The sequence below is a fragment of the Sitophilus oryzae genome, unplaced genomic scaffold, assembly GCF_002938485.1.
Source record: "Sitophilus oryzae breed Bouriz unplaced genomic scaffold, Soryzae_2.0 scaffold_1396_pilon_pilon, whole genome shotgun sequence".
Classification (NCBI taxonomy): Eukaryota; Metazoa; Arthropoda; class Insecta; order Coleoptera; family Curculionidae; genus Sitophilus; species Sitophilus oryzae.
In genome coordinates, this window is record NW_022146055.1 from 13,956,610 (window position 1) to 13,979,375 (window position 22,766).

Below are 22,766 nucleotides of genomic sequence, written 5' to 3' on the forward strand. Positions count from 1 at the left end.
AAATGACATTTCATTCTTGTATTTTGAGTTGCATAATTATCATTACATTATATCGATTTTTAACTGAAATTGAAATAATTCTTGATAAATTATGTTATAATCTTAAAGTTAGAAGCACAGGTTAGAAGTTACAGGATTTGGGAATTACTAATTTATTTTTATTTAATATAATAATAAATTTTATAACATTCTAAAATCTTTATCTACTCTTTGACCTAACCATTGCTCCAATCCAACATTCTCCATCCCTAAAAAAATGTCAAATAAATAAAATATGTTTATTTATCTTTGGCTTCGGATTTGGTGGGATTTGGTTATCAGCTGTTTAGGTGTCAACAAGTTTGTTTATTATTTGTATGGATTTTTTGGAAGTATAATATTTAAATTCGTGCTATTAATATCGTTAAAATGTCGGACCATTACAAATTGTTAATATCTGACGAGTGAGTAAATCTTATCTGTTTCTTTATTTTATTTTTTATCCCTTCGATAATTTTAGGGAGGTTATAAAAGCACTTCTGAAAGATAGCAAAAGTAGAGAAGGTAAACTTCCAACAGAGGTTACTAGAATTAAACCAAATATAAATTTCTTTCAACGCACTGTTAACAGTTTGGTATCCACCAACACAAGGTTAGTATAAATATAAATACAACTAGGTATAACAAGTCCTTAGAATAGAGGAATGTAATTTTGTCATAAGTAGAGACTGATATTGAATTTAAGTTATGTAATTAAAGCTTTAATGAATTTTAGAATTGATAAATCAGTAGATACTTTTAAGTCGCAACACATTAAAGAAAGGACAGAAAGGAACAAAGCTGACTTTAGAATTTCCCCGACACATCGCAAAGTTAGGCCAAAAGTGAATTATAGTGAAGAACGGAAACTTGTTTTAGATAATAAGATTAAATTTGTGAAAAGTGCAGAAAGATTAAGTATAAAAAATGTAAATTTTAGTGGTACTGATGTGCCAATGAAGACAAATACAATAAGAACAGACAAATCAAGAGAACCTTTTAATAGTGCAGTATTACAGCATGGGTCTAGTATTGCTACTAAAGACTCTGATTTATTTGATAGTAAAAATAGTCTGACTTGTAGTGTAAGTAATTTTAAAGCAAGAAATAATGTAAAATTGGACTATTTTGATAATTCCGAAGTCATATGTATTTCTAGTGATGATGATTCTATTGAGATTATAACTAGTTTCCCACCAAAGAGTAAAGCAATAGAAGTTAAGGGTTCTAGTAAAAAAGTCAAGTTTAAGAAAAAAATTAAAAAACTTAAGTAATAAGTCAAAATGTCAGTTTGCTGATATTTGGTTTTGAATTATGTTATAATGAGATTATGTGTTATGTGTAGTTTAATTTCAAAATCCGACAAATCCACACAACTCAAATAAAAAAAGATTAATTCCTGGTTCTAAACCTGCGAACGCCATTTCAATTAAGTACCTATTTATACATACATAGGTAATGTATGTTTTTTATTATTTTTTTTTATATTTAACATATGTTTATTTTTTTTTGATTTGTTGATTTTATACATACATATATCAATTTATTGATTCTCACACCTACAGGGTGTTTCAAAAAATATGTGCCATCTCTCTTGGGGAGATTCCTCACGTAAAAATAAGATTTATTTTTCATATCAACATATGTCTGATTCTGCTTTATTTCGTAGCTACAGGGTGTTAAAGTCTTAATATTTTTTCGATTTATTATAATTTTCTTCCAAGTACTTTTAGCGTTTTGAATGAAATTTTGGTGATAGTTACTATAAATTATAAATGCGACATATTTTAAAGCTAAAAAAGTGTCGACATATTTACCAGGGACGTACATATGGGTTATCAAAAAAACATGTACGCCACTGACTTTTCTTTCTCCTGTTAGCGAAGTAGTGTAAGAAGTTTAATGCCGATTAAAAGTTGTCTCTTGATATTTTGTCGATTTCGGCCTCCTTGATGAGATAAACGCAATTTTATTGATTTGCCTTGATCCAAGTCTAATTAAAGTCCTTTAAAAATTTTTAATAAAATTAACTTGCGAAAGTTTTAAATAAGTACTCGTTGATTCTTCATCATAAATTACGAAAAAATGTTCCTATGAACATGGGTATGGAAATGCATAGTTTTAGAGTTACAGGATGTTAAAACTTTATAAAATTAGTTTTTTTGTAATTATCTTAAATACCATTATTTTTTTATTTGAAATTGCTGTAGGTTGAACTAGCAATAATAATAACTAATAGAAATAATATTTAATAATAAATTAGGTAAAATATATAATTTATTAATTTTTATTTAATTTTATTAATTTTGATTAATAAAAATGTCTTTATCTCATCAACGAGGCCGAATTCAATTTTATCAATATAAAATTTAAAGGGAATTTTTTTATTTCAGTATTTAATATTAATATTAAGATTCGATATGCATGCAAGATGAATCTTATTTAACAATAAATAATTTTTTTGGGGAATTTGATTAGAAGTTTAGTATATCAAATTCATATGATTCTTTTGTTATTTTAAGATTATATTTTCGATTATACCATGGATCAATAATTTCTTTCCTTTTTTCTTTATTTTTTACGATTTTTGCGAGGTTGAAAATGCCCTTACAAATAATTTATATGAAGGGTAGGTTTATATGAAGGCATAAAACAAGGAACTTAAAAAAATAATTTGAGTTATAAGTATGGACTGGAGATCAGTGGCGGGCTCGTCAGGGTAGGGTAGTAAGATTTTGGCAGGATTTAAGCGGTTTATTACATTACATTATTTACTATTAATGTTGCAAATAATGACTGTGCCGCTGCGTTAGAAAACAAAATAATTTTGACCGTTGGAGTGCCTTTGTTTTGGTTTAGTTTCGATTTCTACGTCGCCTACTATCAGAGTCGATGTACGACGTACGGCAATCTTCTGTCTCTATCTAACTCATCGTGCAGTAGCCACGCGACGTAAGTCGGAGTTGTATCGTATTAAAGCGGGGCTTAGGCGAAATCTCCGGTCGCCTTTGCATGAAGTCGTGGAGGCTCCGATAGGCTTAAGCTTGATTTTCATACATCCGTTGTCCGACGATACGTTGATACGATATTAATTTCATTGGTTGTATTTAAAGGGTTCGATTGGTTAGAAACGATTAACCAATCGAAGCCTTTAAATACAACCAATAAAAATTAATATCGTATCAACGTATCGTCGGACAACGGATGCATGAAAATCAAGCTTTCAGGGGATATTCCCGATATTTCATAAGGGGATATATCACATGTCGTTAAGGGGATATTTCATATGATTCATTATACGTAGCATTTAAAACTTTTATATGAAAATTCAAAAAACGTTTAAAGCAAATTGGAAACATTTTTCGGGCTTGTCCGAGACTGCTAAAAATGATATAACCTGTTGAATTTCAGAACACGCCACAGAAACATTGGCGTAACTACAGGGGTGCCCGCGGGTGCCGGGCCCCCCCTAGGTACTGCTGGGCACCCCCAGAGAAATCCTGAATTATGACTCTTGGCTACGTATTAATTTTTATTTGGTTGTGATGCAAATCAGCAATTTTGTTGTGTTCAAAAAATGTGTTAATTTTTATTTTTTTAGAAAATTTATAGGTATTTAAGATTTAAGTAATCTACGGGAACACAGTTTGATAACCAAGTCTATGAAATTTATTGTTAGAGAAATTCCTGTAAACGTTTTATTCAAAAAATGCGTTTATTTTTAATTATTTTTCATTTTTAAAAAAACAAAAATGACAATGTCAAATTGACGTATAAAATATATTGCTGTTTATTTAAATATTTTTTATCCGCATTCCTTTCATAGACACAGATCCAGCAGACGTACTGTAACATCACAGATTAGGTATCCTATAAGTATATAGATAAAAATCTTTTCCCTAATTCGTGGTACAAAATGTGTTTTTTATGATGATGTGCAAACGAGTCCTGTGCGCAAAAATAAACTCGCGTAAAATAACAATAAACAGCGTAATAGAGAGATATCGCTAAACCGAATAGCGTGCATGGACGTTAATAAGGCCAGGTGTTATTTCCTTTACGTGAGGTGGTATTAACTCCCTTCATTTATAGTTATCGGATCGGAAAGAATTCTGATCGCGTCGCGTCCGCTATTTAAACTTAACCTAACTTTGAAATTGTTTTGTTTACTAGGTATTTTAAAACTAAAGGGATAAAGTGCTTATTTCCAGTGCTTTATTGTTCAACGTCAAGAGCGCTTGGTGTAATTGATCTTAGTAATTGATCCGCAAATTCCGTCAGGCGGTAACGTTATTAGCGGGTGTTGCGTTAAAAATTGACTCGCGCATATCGTAACCATGATAAGGTACGCGTAAATAGTGGATGACGCTATTCGGTTTTCCGATATCTCTCTAATAACTGTGCCGGTCAGGCGCTGTGCACAATTTTAGAGGCCATAAGTGGGCGTGCTATGTTGCCTAGTAACCTAACTAGTAACCTAACTAGTGCCCGATTCCGAAAATTGGAACCACGAAAAACAATAAAGAAAAAACAAGGATTATAATCTGTATAATATGTGGTAACATAGGGAGCAAATAGACGCAACTAAAATTTTGTCGCCTACCCAGTCACACGGGTCATGGGCCGCCACTGCTGGAGATTTTATTCCAATGCAGAAAATTGTTAGCGTTAAATTGTATATATTTGTCCTAGTAATCTCGGTTTTAACAATATTGGAAATTCCTTATTTTATTCCTATACTCTATACTCTTCATATACATTAGGCTACATGCATACTATGTTTGTACAATCTCCAATTCGTTATACTCAAAACATCTATCCCTATCTTGGGCTTGAAAATTCTTTCATATCGTATTTTTGTATTAACACCCATTTTATTTAAGGCGTCCCGTTTTGAATCTAGAAAACAAACAGAGCTTAAACAGATATCTACGGAATATTTTGTGATTTTTTACTTTTATTCTCCACCAAATGTATATAAATAAAGACCACGTTGCTGCGTGTATAATGTCATATTATGTCCGTTTTTAGTCGGTTCGTGTAATTAATTTTATAATCACTCTGTTGGTGTTCAAATTAGATCAAATAATGTTTGTTGTACGCGAATACTGCTAATTTAAATACATTTATTGTTTCAAAATTGTAATGTAATTTAATAAAATGCATTTTAAATTTTATAGAAACATGCAAACTTTGTGTTTTTGTTTTTTTCCTCGCACAGAATAAACCAAAATAATATCGATAACAATATTTGCAGTAATTAAACACAATAAGTTAATTAAGTAGATTATATATAACGACTAATATTATATTCAAAACAGTCTGCCATTTTATTTCACATTAGTTTTTTTTAAAGAAGTATTCAACTCTGAAATGGAAAATATAGTTATATTAATATGTACTCTTATTTTTTATCAAGCAAGTGCAGTTGTATTTTTCCGTAAGTTTTAGTTTAATTTTTGGAAAATATTGTATATATCGTATCTATTAAATTTGTAGCACCCGAAGTCGAATTTTGCCAACGAGATGAAAATCTTAGTGAGTGTTATAAAGAACAAATAACTAAGTGTTTTAAAATTTTTAAAAGTGGTAAGTATAATTTAATTACTTTATTAAGGGAAATCGTTTATAAGATAATATATAATTTATTAAAAAAAAATGACTACTCGTCATAACAAGATCAAAACACGAGGGTCAAACCTCCGGTGGTATTTATTGTATACACTTGCTAATACTGGTATTTTTTTGGTACTAATTTGGTATTTTTGGTATTAATTTGGTATTATTTGGTAATAAACTGGTATTATTTGGTAATAAACTGGTTTTATTTGGTATTAAACTGGTATTAAACAAGTATTTTGTTGGTCATCTGGCAACGGTGGATGTGGATTAGACCTTGATTAGACGCATGCACAGTGGTTCCCCTTAATTAGCTGCGCGGCCATAACTGTTAGATATCTAGATATAACTTGACTGCACTTTTTTTAATAGAAATTGATAACAAATGCTAAATAAATGTATATAAAAAACTTAATGTAATATGTATTAAAAAAATTGGGCCCAGTTTGTGTGATTTGCATTTTAAGTTCTAACTATTCGGAAAGGTATACAGATGGCACATATGTACATGTTTTTTCATATTGAAGAGGTCAAATTTATTTTAAATGTTGAAAAAATAAAAGAGTCAGTTGTTTCCTTTTATAAATACAATTTTATTGTCAATTGATATACAGTGTGTCCACGAAATAAGTTGACACAAAGAGAAAAAAAGAAGTTGCTTTTATTTTAAGACAAAAAGTCAAATAACCACCCGATATAACCACCCGATATAAGATCCGGCTGCAATTCGCTGCAGCCAGTGGCAATTAATTTATATGCAATATACTTTAAGCAACAAGTATTATCATGCCGTTTAAGAGGATTTGAAAGGGAAAGTAGTTAAAAGTTTTAAAGAGTGACAAGCAAAAATGTAAAAATACTATTTTTGTTGCCTTCAAATAAATTGCCATAAACTAATATTACTTAGGTTTAATTAAGTACAAAAAAGAAAAAACAGTTCTTTTTACCTTCTTTTCGTACGTCCATTACAGAAAAGGCAACAGCTTTTATCAATTTTAATAAAATAAGTAATTAATTGGCGTTATCTGAAAACTGTTCATGTCAGCTTAATACCAGTAGCAAAAATGTAAGATTTCTAATAAAAAAAAGCGCTACACTAGGCTTACTTGATTTTGTTATTTATTATGTATCGTTTACAGAGGAATCTAAGAAAAGTATTAGCAACTGTTTCATGCAAACATTTTGAAATTAATATTTCTAAGTAATGACCTGACCTCTGGGAACCACTCTGGCACGTGGCGACGGCCGGGAACGTATTGGCATTGTCTCCTATGGTACGACGCAGCCTTAGAAAAATGTATGTCGAATCACGGAAGATAATGTACCACCATTTTCGAATAATAGGCTTGACATAAGAATAATTACTTGTGTTTCGAGGTTAGGTTGTTGGCCTATTTGAAAAATAGGTTATTTTTACCCGATATTAATTGCCAAGCTTGCTATTTTTCAATGCATAAAAATGGTTTACGCAAAAACGGTACATAACGTCATTCCAACGGTACATAACGTCAGCGAAAAAATGTCGAGAAATTAAAGAACAGGCATCATGGAAACATAATATGGATCTCGTTAGAATTTCTTATTTTTCTTGTGTATATAATTATATATTTTTGAGCTTATAAGTAACAAATAACGCAAATAAAAAAAATTCAATTTTAGTTTTTATTTTATAAATTTTTGAAGTATTGATATTAATGGAACCGTTAAAATGACTTTTTAAACGTGTCATGACAGTATCTTTATTCGAGTTCTCAAAAAGTACGGTCCTAGAACGGCTCAAAACACTGGCACATGATCGTAATTAGACTGTGTGATTGTTTTAAACAGTTCTACAACCGTACTTTTTTGGAACTCGAATTAAAGCTTATATGTTTTTCTGACCTAATTATCGTAGTTTGACATGAATAGGCCCTAAAGCTTCAAATATCTTAAATTCTTTAGATACCAAAAAGAGTAATACTAATTTGGTATTTTTGGTTCTAATTTGGTATTTTTTTGGAAATAATTTGGTATTTTTGGTACTTTTTGTAAACAAAAATTGGTATTATTTATTGTACACCGTTTTTGGCAGCGGTTTGCCCCTCGTCAAAACATATTGCAAGACATAGTTAAATAATATACATTTTAATAATATAAAAATATAAAATATACTAATCCGATGAAAACTTAATGAATATACAATATAACGTATGGCAAGAGCTACCACTTTAATTTTATTTATACTTTATTTTAAAATTGAAATTAACGATTCCTACTGAAAATATTTCAACAGAAATACAAAGGTGCAAATATACAGGGTATTTCAAAAAACATGTGCCATCTGTCGTGGGGAGATTCCTCACGTAAAAATAAGATTTTTTGTGTTTCGTAGCTGCAAGGGGTAGTAGCTTTTTCCTAGCTTTCATCTTAGTTTTTTTTTTCGATTAATTTTTATTTTCTTCCAAATGCTTTTAGCGATTCGAATGAAATGTTGAGGGTAAAAGTGCGACATAGTGATCGTGACATCTTTTCATGATATTTTGGCGACGTTTCGTGCACTATGAAATTCCATCATAATGGCGAAAAAATCGACCGATTTAAATGAAATTGGGTATGTTGGTAGATTGGACCAAGGCCAACTTGACCTTGTGCGACACGTGTCACTGTAACAGTTACTTTTGAAGTAAGAAACGTCAAAAGTTGATGTCGTCCGATTGCGACCAAATTTGTGGGTAGGTGCACACCAGTGGCGGGTCCAGGGGCGAGGGAGGGCTTCGGAGGCTCAAGCCTTCCCGTTGAGTTTAGCCAAGTAATAGGATATTATTAATTTATTTGGTCACAAACGACTCGGGAGTATGTACTTTGATTAAATCTGGATCTACCCCCCCTGGATCCGCCCCTGGTGCACACGGTCCCTCCCTGCAAGGTTGGATACGACTTCTTCATCATATCTTCTTCTTCATGTACCATCTCCATTTCGAAGGTTGGCTATCATCATAGCTATCCTAACTTTGGAAGCTCCGGCCCTAAATAAGTCAGATTTCAGTTCAGATTCAGTTCTCCTTCCAATAGACCTTTTTCTTAAAATTTTGCCCTGGATATGAGCTTCTCCATTCTCCCCAGAACCTCTACATTATCCATGTTATTCTCAGGATACTACAGTAGGTCCACATCTCGAAGGCCTTTAGTCTTTGCTCGCAGTATGCGTTGAGGGTCCAAACTTCTACACCATACATTACTTCTACTTCATACATTATATTCAAACTTTAAGAAACATATTGCTAAGTTTATGTTTGAAAGTATTGATTAATATTAAGTATTATTATGTATTTGTTTTTGTTTAATCAAATTTATCAAAGTGATCTCTAACTCGTTTTGGCTAGTATATTAATAAATAACTTAATATTAATCATCTAACACTTTTCCGCTTCTATTTATAAAAATATATTTTATTATCTTACTATTTCAGGATCGCAACAATTAGGAATACCTAAGCTAGATCCCTTTTATGTACCGAAAGTTGATATATCTGGCTCACCTGGTCAGTCAATAGCTTTGAACCAAAGTTATTACAATATGTATACTTATGGTATATCTACTTCTTACATCGATGAATCAAGGTAATCGTAATCGTTATAAAAGGATTATAAAAGGACAGAACGTAAATATTTTAGAAAGTTAGAAATTTTAACAATTTTTTTGAAACAATTTCTTTTAACAATTTTTTAACATCATCATCATCATCACCCAGTCTGAAGTGTCCACTGCTGGACGTAGGGCTCCCTCAAATCTTTCCACTCTTCTCGGTCCTGTGCCACTTGGATCCAGTTTCCCCTAAATCTCGTTAAGTCATCGGACCATCTCGTCGGAGGTCTGCCTCTGTTTCTGAGAGCATCCTGTCTTGGCCGCCATTCTAGTATTAGCTTGGTCGATCTATCATCCGTTCTTCTGGCAATATGCCCAGCCCAGTTCCATTTCAGTTTTTTAAGCAGATATATAGCATCTGTTATTCGTGTACGCTGTTTTATAACTGTACTGGGTATCTTGTCTCTTAGAGATACACCAAGCATTGATCTTTCCATAGCTCGTTGGGCTAAACGGATTTTTTCTATAGACTTTTTCGTCAGTGTAAGTGTCTCTGCGCCATATGTAAGTACTGGCATAACGCACTGATGGAACACCTTCCTCTTTAAGCACATTGGTAGATCTGATTTTAACACATATCTTAGTTTGTCGAATGCTGCCCATGTTAGTCCTATTCTTCTTTGTGTTCTTTGTATTCTTCCTATTCGTGTATTTTGTCTGTAATCAGCACCAAGTCATCAGCAAAACGCAGGTTATTCCCCGTTAACATTAATGCCCATTTCCTCCCAGTTTAGTCTTTTGAACATATATATTCTAATAGTGCTATGAACAATTTGGAGGAAATGGTATCGCCTTGCTGTACTTCTCTTTTAATACGGAATTTATTTGTGTTTTCATGTTACAGATGCTGTTGCATGGTCGTATATATATTTTAAAAGGTTAGTATAACGGGTGTCTATACGACATTCGGCTGGGGCCTTGAATAATTTGTGTTGATCGATAGAGTCGAATGCCTTTTCGTAGTCGACAAATATTAAAATGAGGGGTTTATTATACTCAACACATTTTTTTATTAGGGACTTCACCACCAATAGATGGTCATTTGTACCGAAGTTCGATCTAAATCCAGCCTGTTCTTTTGGTTGATATTGTTCTAGTTTTAGGGAGAGACGATTTGTGAGGATTTTTGTGAATAATTTGTACGTGTGGCTCAGTAAACTAATAGGCCGCTGGTTGGTAAGGTTTGTTTTGTCCCCTTTTTTTATGTAATAAGATTATATTGGTATTATGGTATTATCCCATTCTGATGGCGTTCTTCCTTCGACAAAAAATTTGTTGAATAATATTTGCAAAGCCTTGAGAACCTTTTCTCCTCCATCTTTAATGGCTTCAATAGCTATATTGTCGTCACCGGGAGACCTATTATTTTTCATAAAATTTAATGCCGCCGATATTTCATCTAAAATAATATCTGGGATTTCTTCTGAGCCTTGATTCATCACAGTTGGTATGGTAATACGAGTTTCTAGGGTTTGGGGTTAGGTCATATAACTGCTAGTAGAAATTTTCCGTAACACGCAGAATATCTGCTCTATTTGATGTTATCTGTCCTTATGCAATTTATGAATTAGTGTTCTCTCTATGCTTGCCTCTTTTTTGAAAACTTTTAATCCTTGATTTCTCTCAATGAGTTGCGTTATTTTGTTGGTATTGTGGATTCTGATGTCTTTCCTTATCTCATTTGACATCTTTCTGTTAAGTTTCCTATAATCATCTGAGTGTTTGTTTGCCATAACTCTACGCTGTTTTATCAGATCTTTAGTGTTTTGGGTTAGTTTTGTGTTTCCCTGATTATCTTTTTAGGGCAATTTTCTTTAATAGCTTTGCGTTAAAATAGTTACAATGTTATTATTTATATCTTCAATCTCCATATTTTCCATTCTTTCTAGATTTCCTAAATTTTCAGCTGCCATTGCTCTATATTCTTCTGGCTTTTCTGGTGTTACCCATTTTCTCGTGGTCCTCTTCTTTATCAACTTTTTCAACCTTAAATCTGAACGACGAAAAATGAAAAAAAATTATAAAGAATTTTTTTAACAATTTAGAATAATTTAGTTTCTAGGCATACCGAGAGTAAAATAGTTTAGTAGACAGTGACATTGGTTCCGATCATTTTAATTCAAAAGTCTTTTTCTGGCAATTTTTCAATGCCGTCTGTCGAAATCATCAAATATTTCCTTAGACAGAACCATATATGTAGCATCACAAGAAATAAAAGTTTCATGCATATTTATAAAACGAATTCATTGTAATCTTGTATATCTTGTAATTCTACCGCAAGAAAAAAATTTAAAAGTAAAAATAATGCTTTACTTATTTTGAATTTCAAATGTGTGGTGAATGATTTCAGTAATAAAATTATTAAAATATCTATCTTTTTCTACTAGTCTATTCTGATAAGGTGTCAACTCGTCAATAAACTTTAACTCAAATGTTTATCTAATGCTTTCTTAGAGATGTCTAGTGAGTTTATATTACTTTTATATAAAATATTGTTAGGCTTAATTTGATTTTAGAGTGGATTTAGATAAATGTTATTGGTCTTTGCTTGTTACTACGCCGGTGATTAGAATAGAGACTGATTATCACTTTAATGGAAAAGTATTACTATTACCCATTGATTCGCAAGGGAAATGTAATGTTACTATAAGTAAGTAATAATGTTTAAGGTCGAAGTACATTTGAATGCTGCCGTATAAGTAATTAAGTACAATCTGTTGTACCGCCAACCTAGACATAGGAAATCCCTGTAAATTTTAAAAATGACTAAAGCTAAAGTATCAAACATACCACATGACTAACACAACTAAAGAAAAAAAAAATAGTTTAGTAGTATTATGGAGGAAAAATTTTACAAGCTGTAAAGTATTTATTTTCGGTACATTTTCCAAATATGCCAGACCAGATATTGAAGATTATAAATGTAAGAGACGAATTCCAACACGAATAGTTATTAAAAATTGTAAAAAATATAAAAAGAATATTGATGAGGATCATGGAGAAATAATAAATGAAAATGAAAACCAAGTACCAGAATATTTAGAGAAATAGTCAAAAAATATCGTACCACTGCTTGGCGAATTTGAAGAAACATAATAATTTTAAGCCATTTAAATATTCCGAAGACCAAGAATTATTGGACGGGGGTGAAGCAGTGTATTTACTTATCTACGAAATATATTTGATTTTTAAAAGATTCTCGTATGTTTGCAGTTTACCAGCCCCGGATCTACAATTTTTTTGAACCGGGGCAAAAAATTGATAATAGCGCCCCCTCTCTCCAGCGTTTGCAATAAATTAATTTAAAAAAACTTTCAAATATCTCGATATAGGTAGGCATTTTTAGTAAACAGGACAGAATGAGCCCTTAAGCTTTGCCTTAAGCTTCATTTAGAACCTCCGAATTAGTGGAATAAATTAGTGGTTTCAATTAGCGTAGAAGTTTGTTCTTTTAATTTCAATGTAAGCATTCAGAACGTCTAAATTAGTGGTAGTCATTTTCAATTAGTAGAAAAAGTAAACAAACTTTTAACTTTTCCACTAATTATACTTCAAATTTTGTGGGAAATGTCATTTTAGCCATTGATTAGCATCCGTCAAAAGAAATCGTGGTTAGAAATCAAAAGTTTATTGTTTTATGAGCTAAATATTTGGCTTTCTTTATGGATACAACTGACTATCGCCAGCTGTTGCTAGTATATTCTATTAATTTTAATTGTTTTTTAAACATTGTGAATGATCGTAAATTAAAAATTATAATGTGTAATAATTGAAACCGCTAATTTATTCCACTAAATGCGAGGTTCTGAATGAAACTTTAGAATGTGTTCAAAAACTAACTGAGCGTTTTAAAATTAAATGAATACTTGATAGAAGAACGTAAGGTGCATACTAGGCGCTTTGTGTAGCAATTTTTTTGATTTTCAACCGCATTAAGGTGCGTATTCATTATCCGCACGAACGAACGAACGAATGTTCGCTAGTGGTATGGACGGGGACCGCACGATAGGACCGCACGAGAAGACCGGAGGCATTTGTTGCCGAACGCCTTTGATGTACCGACTCGAAACGGATGGTCGAGCGAACGAACGAACGAACGGCCGCATGCGTTCGGTCCCCGTCTAAATATACCGCACTTTTATTCGTTCGTTCGTTCGTTCGTTCGGATAATGAATACGCACCTTTATATTATGATTTTGGCGCCCCTTGACATTGGCGCCCGGTGCAGGTGCCCCGGTTTGCCCCCCCCTTTGATCCGGGGCTGCAGTTTACTGTTTGTAACTTTTCATAGAGAATATAACTAAATCATAATAGATTTGTCATATTATTGTGACATAACTTGTGATTGTTATGTTTGTTTGATCAGGACCGCATTATTTTAAATTTTTGCCAAATTTAGTATTTTTGTATCTCTCATAACTCAAGAACGAATTCGTATAAACCATTCAAAATGAACAATTTGCTTCATTTTAAAGGGTTCTTTAAACAAAATCGGATAAATATTTCTGTAAAATAAAATGTACAGGGTGGGTCAAATTGGACGCTTTTAAAGGGAAACATCCTTTTATTTAGGAGATAGACGAAAACTAATATCGGTGTCTGGAGCTCAATTTTTGTCAAAAACATGATGGTGAAAACCGCATATCGATATCTATTACTGTTTCAAAGCTACGGGGTGTTTTTCAAAAATGTGCATTTTTAACAAATCGCTGTAACTTTTTTGCTATGGAAAATTTTGTATTTTTATGAAAACATTTCCAAAGCATCTTTTTACTTAGAATTTAATGGTTTAAGTATAATTTTTTTTAATTAATAATTTAAGAATTATCAACAGAAAATTTAATTTTTTATATGGGACACCCTGTATATTTTTAATTTATTGAAAATAATTTAAAATTGCCTTTCCAAAAATATAGCATACTTGATATTTTGCTCGATTCTTCTTCGAGATATAGGGTTTATAAAAATTCGCCCACTTTAAATAAGTAGGCTTTGAACGGCGCCGGCTGTAATGCTAAAAAATTCTAGCTATGAGCATCAATTTTTACGAAAATAATATTTGCAATGAGAGATGCATAATTTTATAACAATTTAAACTATATTTAACCTACATCAACACATTTAAACTATATCTAGTAACAATAAAAATATATAGCAAAGCAAGACGTGACGTTTTGCTACAGGTGTTCGACATATCGACACCATCTTCTGTTATGGACAGACGGGGTCGTTTTTGAACATTTCTCGCGGAATTCATTAACTCATTGGGGGATGAAAGATACCCTCTCATAACTGCTAAGTACTTCTAATTCTTGTCTAGATTATACGGACAATTTCAATAAGAACATTTATTCTTCCGCAACAGTGGCGTAGCTAGCATTGAAAGGGCCCTGTATCACGAATTTCGCAGAGGGCCCCTGAGACAGAACCATGGAGGGGGGAGGGGGGTGAATAAAATAAAAAAGCTTGCCGTCTGATCAGAATAGCTTATTATTTGTTAATGACTTCTACTTACAGGAATAAAATAAACATTCTTTCCAACAATAAACATAAATATCAAAACAAGGAACGTCTTTGGTAAAACTATACCTACAGAAATAAAATAAATATTCGTTCCAACAACCAACAACAAACAAACATAAAAATAAAAACAAGAAAATATTATGAAACTAAAATCAAGAAGGATAACAATAATTATTAGGTATATGACAATTTTATTTTTTAATTTTGGCAACCGTTTGATGTATACGGGGACAGGCGAATGCGTAATGGCCGCGTGCTCTGGCTGTAGTTGATATCGGGTTTCATTAAAGTAAGAGCAAAGTTTGCATAATTACAAAAAATTTTGATGCTAACATCATATTTTGATTTTTTTTACTGCTCGGTGGGCCCTTCAGGTTAGTGGGCCCTGTATCATTGATACAGCTGATACAGCGGTTGCTACGCTACTGTTCCGCAAGGATATCCATAGGATTAGATCCATAGGCACTAAGTCCGGTGGCCTCGACGGCCAACGGCTATGATCTTGGTTAGCTATTCAATTATTCTTGTAAAATTTGCTGATAACTTCAGCGTTCTGAGGCGGTGCCTCGTCTTGCTGGATAAATACGTTTTCGAGTTCCATTAGGGGCATATCATCAATAAGGGGGGAAATTCTACTAGTTAAAATGGCGAACTTTTAAAAAATTCTGTATTTCACAGGGAATTATAACAAAATATCAAGTGTGCTATATTTTTGGAAAGGTAATAGTTTAGTTCTTTTTATTTAATTAAAAATATACAGATTGTCCTAAATAAAAAATCATTTTTTTCTGTTGATAACTCTTAAATTATTAATTTAAAAAAAAATATACTTAAACCATTAAATTCTACGTAAAAAGATGCTTTAGAAATGTTTTCATAGAAATACAAAATTTTCGATGGCAAAAAATTTACAGCAATTTGTTGAAAAAGCACATTTTTGAAAAACACCCTGTAACTCCTAAACAGTAATAGATATCGATGTGCGGTTTTCACCATCATATTTTTGGCAAAAATTGAGCCCCAGACACTCCTATAGAAAAGGATGTCCCTTTACAGTACACTTACGAAACCTTCCAACTCGACTTGGATTAAACAGTTAATACTATAGAAGTACGTACCTTAGAGCTTAGAGGTACGTACAAGTGAGACGCGCGCAGCATGAATAAAAGTCTACTTATATGGCGGCATCCAATACAGTTAAGAGTGCTTACAGTTAAGAGGCAAATATATTATAAATTAAAATTATTATTTTCAGTCAATTTAAGAAACCATCATCAAAGTTGGTGTGAACGGTACAAAAAGAAAGGAAAAAGTCACATTAGAATAACGAATTACACGATGAATATGCTCGCCGACGATGCTCGATTCGACTTTCAACCTGCCGAAGAAAACTCTATAATCGAAAAGGTTATTGATACAGTCAATGAGGAATCAATTGATACATTCAACGACTTAAAAATAGGCTTTCAGGAGATTTGGTCGGCGCTTCACATGCAAACTGCAAATAATGTATTTTCAAAAATTCCAGATGATGAACTCTTCCCTTATTAGGACATCAGCATAGTGTATTATAATTGGGAATTGTAATATATAGTAATATAATATACATGAAGTTGAATTCTTTAATAGTGAACTTCACATGACATGTCTTGTTTTACTGTTATTAGTTGTTTATAGTTATTAGTCTTCTAAATTTTTTCGTAATAGTTTAATAATTTTGTATGTGTACCTAATCAACAAAAAAATAACGATACGTTTTTAATCCAATATAAATATTGGAGACATATTAAAATACCAGTAAGCAAACCACAGACAGTCTCATACATGATAAGAGTCTCTCACATGACAGAAAGGGCACAGAGAAGATGGTGAGAGTAGGGTTCTGATCAAATCGACTGTTGATATCTCTGTTATAAGAATATGAATCTGTTAGACCGTGCACACACAGGTCGTCTCGAAAAACGACTTGGAACGAATCTCCCTCCACTATACTTCCTACGGAAATAATAGTAGGCCCACGAATGCGACCCATTCGTGGGCTAGGTGGTTCTTGGCGGTCGACGCGGAGTCGAAGTGATTGATACTATTATTTATATAGCAAGGTAATAGTTCAGTCATTGGGGTTTTGGAAAAAAGTCCGGAAGAATTGCAACTTTGCAGGTTTATAGGTTTTGGGGTCCCTAACTAAAATCCATAAAATGCACATTTCTAGACTTGCCGCCGGCGCCGCCATCTTGCCAAGATGGCACTCAAAATTGGTATTTTGTGAATATCTTGAAAACTATGTGTTTTTCGCGAAAATTTGAGGAGAGCACAATTAAAGAGAATAAAATTTCCTATAAAAAAGGTTTTATAAAAAATTTCGCTAAAGTCAACCGTTTAGGCACAAAATTCCTGGAAATTTTACAATTTTGCGTAAAATATGATATATTATGTATAGTCGATTTTCCGAAACCAAATGTCGATTAGGGTTCACTAAAACTAGTTTTAGTTTAGTTTCTTCAATTTTGCCATGAAACAGTGGCGTATCATTAATTTGCTCATTAATTTATGAATAATTAATTTTAATTATTGAAAATGTGTACTTGTTTCCACACCACCCAAGAGATAAAGTACATGGCGCGTTTATTTTAACGTGATCTCCCCGGAGGCCTACTCCACTAGGTACATTAAAAACTTTAACTTATCTGCACAAGCCCGACGGATCTGACTCATTGATGTCAAAGTCGATCGTGTCTGCTGTGCTGGGCTCATCAGGGTGGTCCCTCAATACGTCCAACTCTTCATCTTCAGCCGCCAGAGGGATATCTACAGGCAAGTCCAACCCCTCTTCATCGGATTCGTCGAGTGCCACTTCAGTGGCGTTGTCACAGGATTTCCCATTGCAGTATGCACAAATCATTGAAAATTTTAATCCTGCTTTTCTGCATCCGCAGACATTTGTGGCTTTACTACAGTTGTTGGTTTTGCGTTTACAGGATTAAAATGCCACTAGGGATTTTGGAGCTGGATCTTTCAACATAGTGACTGAAGTAATGCCTGTTTTTGTTTTCTTCCAACCCCATTCTTCGGCATCTTTGGTACAACCAGACCAATGCTGAACCTGTGGTAAGTTCGCAATGAATGCTGTCCAGTACGACAACTAATTATTCATAAATTAATAAGCGAATTAATGATACGCCACTGTTTCATGACAAAATTAAAGAAACTAAACTAAAACTAGTTTTAGTGAACACTAATCGACATTTGATTTCGGAAAATCGACTATAATATGTATATCATACTTTACGCAAAATTGTAAAATTTCCAGGGATTTTGTGCCTAAACTGTTGACTTGCGAAATTTTTATATAACCTTTTTATAGGAAATTTTGTTCTCTTTAATTTTGCTCTCTTCAATTTTTTGCGAAAAACGCACAGTTTTCGAGATATTTATAAAATACCGATTTTGGGCGCCATCTAGGCAAGATTGCGACGCCGGGGGCAAGTCTGGAAATGTGCATTTTATGGATTTTAGTTAGGGACCCCAAAACCTATAAACCTGCAAAGTTTCAAAGCTTCCGGACTTTTTTCCAAGCAGGCTCCTTTTTTGATCCCCATGAATGACTGAACTATAAAGTGTAGGGAGATTCGCTCGGAGTTCGAGACGATTCCGCTTCGAAAACCAGACGACCCGCGTGCGGCTCTACAATAAATGTTGGAAATCCAGCAGTGCGATTCTGTAAACATATTTCCTGTCTATTGTAATGGCAAAACATTTTCCGATGCACGTCGTCAATCATATCGACATTGACACTAAAATCTTTAAACCTAACTAAGTAAAATTATGGTAAAAATGTTTAAATTTGTTGTACAATTTAAGATACCGAGCAGCTCTTCATTTTACTTTATAGAGCAAACTATTGTAACACATATTTTATTTAGATTAAAGCTGCAAAAATTAGTTTAAACCAAATTTTATTATCGCTATGTTGGTCATATTGCGCCGTTTTCAGCATGGTTGTCGTTTATTATTTGACAATTATCCTAATGTCAGTCATTATTTTGTATAATATCATGTTGTTGTTGAATCTTTGTGAGTAATTCTCGATTTTTGCCTATTTTCATAGTATTTTTTTAAATTATACTTTTAAATACAAACAGTTCTTTTAAGAACTAAATTTTCGAGTTTTTGTATTGTATTTCGTGAAATTGTGCATTGAAAATATGCCGAAGCATTTAAACAGTCGAAGCAAAGAGCTTGTACCTTCCCTGATAAACTATTTTGAACGAGAACATGACAATAAAGAATATAATAAATAAATAATAAATAAGTTATTACCCTTGATTGCAGTCGGAAAAGTAAGTTTCATTGTAGTAATCATATGTTAAATATACCACTTTCAAAGTTTTTATTAAATTCTGTGATTATTAGTTTGTACATTAATAGCACCCTCTTACTTGTTATTACCACTTACGGCGTTGTAAGATGTAAATCAATAAATAAATAAATAACCCCGTTATAACGCTCAGAATAATCTTCATAATGGACTAGTTTTTACCAATATGTAATAAGTAGAATAAGCTATAAATCAAATAAATCAATGAATCACTAATATTATTAGGTATTAAATTAAAAATAAAACATAAAACTCTTTAAAAAACGATATAATAAATATGTTGTTTGTCAATTTTAAATTAAGATTCATCTCATAAATCCATCACAATCTGGCAGCGTTGCTTATTACTCAAAGTTGATCACGTGCATCAGAAATTGTTTTGCGATTACCATGGTAAATTGAAATTGAATGTCTTGGCAGTAGCATGTCGTAGATAAAAGGGCGGAGGGGGCGAAGGCCTTAAGGGGCACAATGATCAAGAAAGGATCAAATAAATTACAAACTCTTTTTAAATAATAAGACTACATATAAACTTTTATTTTTTTTTTTAATTATAAATTTGTTTATTAAAAAAGTTAGTATACAAAACAGTTATTTCAAAGATGCAAACGTCTTGTTTTAACCGATTTAAAAGTATCAATTATTTCGTCTATATTTAGATCCTGGACTGTGTCTGCTTCAATACTGAAAAGTGATAAATAATTGGTTCTATCTTGTGTGCTGGTGCACCTCTGGTAATTATTAATTCTTCCTAATCTACTGAAAGATCGTTCTGCACCAGCAGTGTTGGTGGCTATGGTGTAAAAAATCCTCAATAATGCACATAAAGATGGATATGGAGACTCTAGGTCATTGGAAATTAAAAATGATAAATATTCGTCAGGTACAAGTTAGTTGTCATCAGCATTAATTTCTTCCAATAAACTGCAAACATGTTTATATTCCTCAACTAAAGAAGGTTTAACATCCGCTTGGTACAATATCTGTAGATCCATAAGACATTTTAAATTGTCATCATTGACGTCCATATCTAATAAACAATTAAATTTTTGGCATATATTAAGAAAGTCTTCAAACCGATTCTCTAGAGTACCAGTTAAAATGTCTATAAAGTACCATAAAACACTGATATCTTTAAATTATCTTCAGAATTTTGATTTAGGTAATTATTCTGGATTTCATCATGAATTTTTTTTATTCTTCTTTGTCTTTTTGTGGAAAATGATGTTGACATGATTGTCTATAGACATTAGCGTAACTACCAATTCATCCTGGGGAGAGGGCCTACACATACATTTTTTTGAATAAAACGTTTAGATGAATTTAAAAAAGAAAATTTCTCTATCAATAAATTTGATAGACTTGGTTATCAACCCGTGTTCCGTGGATTACTTAAATACCTACAAATTTTGTAAAAAAATAAATACACACACACATTTTTTGAAGCAAAATAATATTAACTAAACAAAAATGGAAAAAGTCATTTTTACAACATCACAAGCAAATAAAAATTAATATTTAGCCAAGAGTATTTGATCAGTCAAGATTTCTCTGGGGGTTACCCAGCAGAACTTGGGCGGCACCCCTGGTCACCCCTGTAGTTACGCCAATAATCTATAGACTATGATCGTAATTTCCGGATACTAAGTTAAGGGCTGCTGGTAAAAGATAGTGAAAAGGAAAGAAGTTGAATTCTAGCATTTCTTAGTAAGCTCCAAAGGGTCGTTTCAAAATTGGTTATTGAACTTTTACTGGCGTTGTGTTAGTAAATCAGTGACTAATTAGCTTTTACTAGTACTTACTAATATTCACTAATTTCTGACTTTTACTGAAACATTTTAACATATCTAACTATTAAACGAATCTAGGGTGTTAAAAGTTAATAATTGAGAATAAACATTTAGTAATATTTATAAGTACTTACTACAATGACTTATTAATCAATAAGAATGTTTATAATAATATTATTTAATTATGTTTTATAGAATTAATTGTAACTTTAACATTATTGGAAACCAAATATAACATTTATATTCACACTTTTATGTAAAAAAAATGTTGGGCTAATGGACAATTACTGTTTTACTGCAAGTAAACAAAGTATTATTCCAAATTTGCTAATTAAATATACAAAAAACAGTTTAGTAATTACTCTAAGACGCATTAAAAACTCATTTTACTTAAAATTTCAAAGTACAATATCGTTAAAATGTGAAAAACAAACATTCCTAGTTTAGGCATATACAGAGTTGTAATTAAAATTGCTGTTAAGCTTTAAAGGGCGATTTTATTATGCTTTCAATATTAAAATTGCATTATATTTATTACAATCAGAATAAAATTACTATTATTAATAATTAATTATTATATTACAGTTGAGGGTTTTTTTCCATAACAAGGGGCCGTCCTCTGCCGGAAACACTGCGACCTGTGAGGCCTATTGTGTTTGTTCAGTTGAGGGTTGGAACCCTTGGTCTTACACAGCAAAATAAAAACACTACATCACCACAATACACCAAAACACTTTTACTTTTACACTGGACGCGCGTTTCGCTAACCATGTTAGCATCATCAGCTGCTGAAAATCGGACCTTTTTAAGAAAATTAATTTTATTTTTCAGAAACTATTTGTGACAGAGTTTACCAAAGCTGCTTTTTATATCTACTAGTGGGTAAACGAATTTTTAGATATATTACGACTTTTCTTGGAACTTTAGTTTCGGAGATATAAATTTAATCGGACCTTTTTAAGAAAATTAATTTTATTTTTCAGAAACTATTTGAGACAGAGTTTACCAAAAATGCTTTTTATATCTACTAGTGGGTAAATGAATTTGTAGAGTTTACCAAAAATGCTTTTTTTATCTACTAGTGGGTAAATGAATTTCTAGATATATTACGAATTTTTTTGGAACTTTAGTTTCGGAGATATAAATTTAATCGGACCTTTTTAAAAAAATTAATTTTATTTTTCAGAAACTATTTGAGACAGAGTTTACCAAAAATGCTTTTTATATCTACTAGTGGGTAAATGAATTTGTAGATATATTACGACTTTCTTGGAACTTTAGTTTCGGAGATATAAATTTAATAGGACCTTTTTAAGAAAATTAATTTTATTTTTCAGAAACTATTTGAGACAGAGTTTACCAAAAATGCTTTTTATATCTACTAGTGGGTAAATGAATTTGTAGATATATTACGACTTTTCTTGGAACTTTAGTTTCGGAAATATAAATTTAATCAGACCTTTTTAAGAAAATTAATTTTATTTTTCAGAAACTATTTAAGACAGAGTTTACCAGAAATGCTTTTTATATCTACTAGTGGGTAAATGAATTTGTAGTATATTACGACTTTTCTTGGAACTTTCGTTTCGGAGATACAAATTTAATCGGACCTTTTTAAGAAAATGAATTTTATTTTTTAGAAACTATTTGAGACAGAGAGACTATTTGAGACCAAACCAAAAATGCTTTTTATATCTACTAGTGGGTAAATGAATTTGTAGGTATATTACGACTTTTCTTGGAACTTTAGTTTCGGAGATATAAATTTAATCGGACCTTTTAAAGAAAATTAATTTTATTTTTCAGAAACTATT

The 22,766-nt window shown here is 32.0% G+C and overlaps 2 protein-coding genes across 4 annotated transcripts; both read left to right on the forward strand.

Annotated features, from left to right (window-relative positions):
- Nucleotides 1-306: 306 nt before the first annotated feature.
- LOC115876072 lies at nt 307-3,111 on the forward strand. 3 transcript variants are annotated; one of them, XM_030891758.1, is made up of 4 exons: nt 307-443; nt 500-631; nt 755-1,103; nt 2,412-3,111. In XM_030891758.1, the coding sequence occupies exons 1-4, from the start codon at nt 409-411 to the stop codon at nt 2,451-2,453; spliced, it is 558 nt and encodes a 185-aa protein (XP_030747618.1). In that variant the 5' UTR covers nt 307-408; the 3' UTR covers nt 2,454-3,111. The 3 variants fall into 3 exon arrangements, with proteins under 3 accessions (XP_030747618.1, XP_030747619.1, XP_030747617.1); XM_030891759.1 differs by lacking the exon at nt 2,412-3,111 and adding an exon at nt 1,178-1,537; XM_030891757.1 differs by lacking the exon at nt 2,412-3,111 and having other exon boundaries at nt 755-1,537.
- A 2,175-nt stretch (nt 3,112-5,286) lies between these two features.
- LOC115876071 (protein takeout-like) lies at nt 5,287-16,392 on the forward strand. Its single transcript, XM_030891756.1, has 5 exons — nt 5,287-5,458; nt 5,518-5,607; nt 9,086-9,236; nt 11,778-11,911; nt 16,040-16,392. Exons 1-5 carry the CDS (start codon nt 5,392-5,394, stop codon nt 16,333-16,335), a joined length of 738 nt encoding a protein of 245 aa, XP_030747616.1. The 5' UTR covers nt 5,287-5,391; the 3' UTR covers nt 16,336-16,392.
- Nucleotides 16,393-22,766: the final 6,374 nt, after the last annotated feature.